Genomic DNA, 4,258 nt, shown 5'->3' with positions numbered 1-4,258 from the left:
ATGCATAACACTTCTGTTCATCGGTCGAAATCCGGTGAGTCGGCGTCTAACCGAAGAGGGGTTGGTCACCTGCACACTCCTCTGGTGTGTGGAAAGCCGTCTTGTGAAATACAGCACGTTGTAGCCGATGGATTCATCAGGGTCTTCATCATTCAGGGCTTATAAAACGACGGCCGGCATTGTAGGCCAGCTCCGTTGAACACGTGGTGGGTAGTCGAGTTTTATTGCAGTAGATGATGTGCTTCAGGGCGTGACAAATGTCCATGAGTCCGAACGAGTGTTAATGTTGGATTCGGGCGAGGGTCACCACAGTCACACATGTACCGCCAGATGGCAATGATAGCAGTGTCTCGACGTCTCTCAGATGTAGCATATATTGACGAAGCACACAGGATAATGCAATTTGAGCGAGTCTTCAAACATCTTGTATTTGGCCTGTAAGTGCAATCTCTACACCTTGTATACCTACTGGAGGCCCGGCTCTGTATGCATTTTTGGAAAGCGAACAGTTTGGTCTTATACGGAAATTGTTCGGCCTCCTTTAATTAGTTTTGGACACAATGCTAGACGTTTTGATGAGCAGCTATCCATGCCCATCTCTAGCGGCAAACTACCTGGCAACCGCACCGAGCCGGCTGTGGAGAGCCTGGAATGCTCCGCATTTTGCAATGATGAACTGGGCTGCCGGTAAACAGGACACCAACATTTCCACACTGACATCAAGCAGTGCACCAGAGACATCTACCTGCGGGCAGGGATCATCATTATTTGCAACCTTACTTTATTGATATATCGTACGAGAATTTTAAATATGATGTGTGTAGCGGTTATTAATCAAAACAACGAGTCCTGGTGCCCCAAAACGGATGGTTCGCCTTCCACCTAGTCCACTGGTAGATACGGGGCCAAATTTAATTACAGGACTGCAACTGTACTATATTTTGCTTCCGCAAGCACGGTGTGAGCTTTAGCATGTCACGTAAATTAGTGCCTGCAACTTTCGCCTATTGTAATAGATTCGCGTTTCAGCTCACTTAAAGGGCCTACATCCAACTAGACTTAACTGATGGCCTTGAGAAATTGCTCACCCAAGCAAGAATTCGCAGGAAGCCCCATCAGACACAGGTACTCTGAACTATTGAGTGATAGCCTTGAAAGAACCATTTTATTCGATGAATCGATTCCATTGGGTGAGTACTGAGTGACAATATGTAACCGTCAGGTGAGTGTAGATTCGTGTAATTGTTGCACTTGAAGACCAGTCAGTTACAAGAACCCATAGGTGAGATGACGCGTTGTTATCAGCAACACGATTACGGATATGGAAATTGTATCCACTGAGCAAAGTTGAACGCCATCGAATGACGAATCAGTATGGATGGGATGTATCAAAACTGAAATGATCAAATCATGTCAATTTGAGCATATGATGTATCGGTCCGACAGCAACGGCCACGACAACAGCGCGGTGAGAAGCTGAATAAAAACCCTCAAACATTGAGCTGATAAGATCGGAGTTGTTACTGCCTGGAATACTTGGTAGTTTTTAACACACATCAGGTAGCCTTGATTAGTTGGGTTGTTAACTAGGTCTACGAACGGTGAAGTAAAGATGGTATGTCTGATTGGCATGTCTGAAGGGTGGAAAAAAGGAAGTTTTTGTGCCAAAAATCAAGGGCAAGATGAAACCTACTGAACGCGTCAGGTCTGTGAAGGGGGCTGAGTTGGCATTCATAGCTGTTGGAATGAGTGATACATCGACGTTCCGTCGGGCTAGACGGTCACCAAAGGGGATAAGAAAGGCGATGAACACGCCAGGATAGCCATAAGGTTGGAGTTAGTGGTTGCCTATCGGTCACAAAATTAAGTTTCTCATAGGTCGAATTTGAAATTTTTCGGTTGCTCCTGTCAGTGGTGATCCACGTCGTTTTTGAATTCACTAATCCTCAAATCCACGCAGTGACGCAAACCCAAAAGTCTGTTCCTGTGTGTGTGATTGCTCTTTTTTCTAGAGTAAATTAAGTATGTGAATCCAGGCGAATTGACCATGAACTGTGCAGTGTGCTGAGAAAAACTAGTCAAATAAAGGATGATTGATTGAGCATTTTAATCTTATACGGCATATTCTAATTTGACAGAGGTTGCACATTATACAAACTTTGAGCAGATGGTGGATAGGCAAATATATTGATTGGTCAATTTCCAGGGCTCTGGTTGCATACGACAAAAACCACCTTATAAGTATCGTAGTTTCAGAGTCATTTTGATGCCAATTTGCATAGTGGTTTAGAACATGATCCTATGGCCAGGTTGGTCGACTTAAATTCCTCAGTTGAATCGAATTATTGGTAACCGTGGTAAATTAGACATACTGGTTGTTCACCGGTGAATAGTCCATCCGTCAGCATAAAATGTTTCTACCAATATTTGTGGAATGATTGTGGATAAAATAAAGGCCGATGCCGGGCTAGATACAAATTTGTTTGTGTACTTCAGAAAATACAAGGAAGAGCATCACCATATCAGTGCACACCCGACTATGTCGTGATCGGTACGTTCGCATCACTGGGTGTTTGGCTTCCGGAAATCCAAAGGCCCATGCACTCTACATAAGGTGGTCAATTTTTCTATGCTTCTTTAAGCTTACTGGCGAGTTGTCTGCGTCATAATTTACGAGCGTCAGACAATGACGCTTTAGACATCATGCTATGCCAGCCTTCAGTTGAAAACAAATATATCAGAGTACAAAAACAAATGTACAGCCAATTGTGACTAGTCGTATGGCTTCTCAGCATTCGTGTAGTTATCCAAACTGGGTTGGTCGTGGTATATAGGTCTGAGAGCGCCTAACCTTCGTCTTCGAGTCGAGAGATTGCATTCGGTGTAAAACTTTGTTCCTTAAATAGGCTACTCCATTATTCAAAAGCCATTCCCCTTAGTCTGGTTGCCGGGCTTTTGTATGCAAGGATCTGGGTATGAGTTTTTTTCAGTTCTACCCGGTTTTGGCATCTTACCGGGGTAATTTCACGTGCAAACAGGAATTGCAGGATAAAAAATACCTCCGTGCCACACTGGCCGTCTTAAAGGGACTTCAGCCCAGACAACTGGCCACATAAAACAGGGCTTGAAACCGTGGACGTCCAAGCACTGATGTCAGCCATTTTTATTTATCGTTATTGCGGACTCTTCTACTATCCCACTTGAAATATACAGCGTATGCAAATTTGGTTGATTCATATGTAAGTATTGGTGGACTACAACCTTGCTTACTGGGCTTCGACTCATAAGATCTTTCTCCGTTTCCCATCCACAGATATTGTCGTGAACTGTCGTAACTTCAAGGAATCACTATCCTCTGTCTCTACTGCTACTACTATTCCTATTCCTTACTCATGCCCCTCTTCACAAGCTTCTAACTTCGGCTGTAGTTGTCCAAACGCCCCGCAAAACCTTTATTCGTTCAATCTGGTTTGTCACCGGTTTAGGGTTATATGGTCCTCCAGCTGAAAGGAGATTATCTGTGACCCTGTATCGGCCTGACTCCATCTGGTCAATATCCTCACCTAACCCAGATCCCGCTGCCACGGGAATGCCTATCCCCTCTCCGATTGCGGCATCCTTGACAACCGTTACGAGCTGTCCATAAACTCAAAAATGTCAGTGCATAAATAATACCTCCGTGTCACACTGGCCGTCTTAGAGGGACATCAACCCATACAACTGGCTGCAAAAGACAGGGCTTGTAACGTGGACGCCCATACACTGATGACACCCGTTTTTATTTACCGTTAATGCGGACCCTTCTACTATCTGTTACGGATCGGTCACGCAGCGAGCAAACAATATGATATGCGGATTGTTGCAATACTCTATCCCCAGCTATGTTGCTTGATCCAGACTCCTAGCACGGCGAATAGTGAGAAGACGAAAACCTCGGACACAAACTTTAATAATCCAACAACACACGATCAACAGGCGATGCCCGGAGCTTCCGAACCCAAGTCAGTCGAAAGAAAATGGTATCCTGTACGTGGTCGGATTCAAATTTCCTTGGAGTATCAATAGGCCATAGATTTTTCATAGTTTGACCTTGAAGATGCCAGGAGTTCGCTAGCACACATAAAAACACAGCGTTTTCTGGGGGATGTTGATATCCCCAACACCTCCCCTTCTGAAAAGTCAGTAACGTACTCGACGGGGGTCGACCTGGATACGCTCCGGCTGGCGTCGGCGTCGGGCTGTCCCCCGCCTGGGAAGA

At 45.0% G+C, this 4,258-nt stretch overlaps 1 protein-coding gene across 1 annotated transcript in view; it reads left to right on the top strand.

Moving 5' to 3' along the window:
- Positions 1 to 318: 318 nt before the first annotated feature.
- The window catches only part of T265_07178 (hypothetical protein), a gene marked incomplete at both ends in the record, with an annotated part of 6,969 nt that continues 3,029 nt past the window's right edge, over positions 319 to 4,258 (top strand). The window contains 3 exons of the mRNA XM_009172629.1: positions 319 to 437; positions 475 to 687; positions 3,343 to 3,628. Coding sequence (XP_009170893.1) covers positions 319 to 437; positions 475 to 687; positions 3,343 to 3,628 — 618 coding nt within the window. The remainder of the gene's footprint in view (positions 438 to 474; positions 688 to 3,342; positions 3,629 to 4,258) is intronic.

Source organism: Opisthorchis viverrini, assembly GCF_000715545.1.
Source record: "Opisthorchis viverrini unplaced genomic scaffold opera_v5_160, whole genome shotgun sequence".
In the NCBI taxonomy this organism is placed as follows: Eukaryota; Metazoa; Platyhelminthes; class Trematoda; order Opisthorchiida; family Opisthorchiidae; genus Opisthorchis; species Opisthorchis viverrini.
This window is presented reverse-complemented; position numbering and strand designations above follow the sequence as displayed.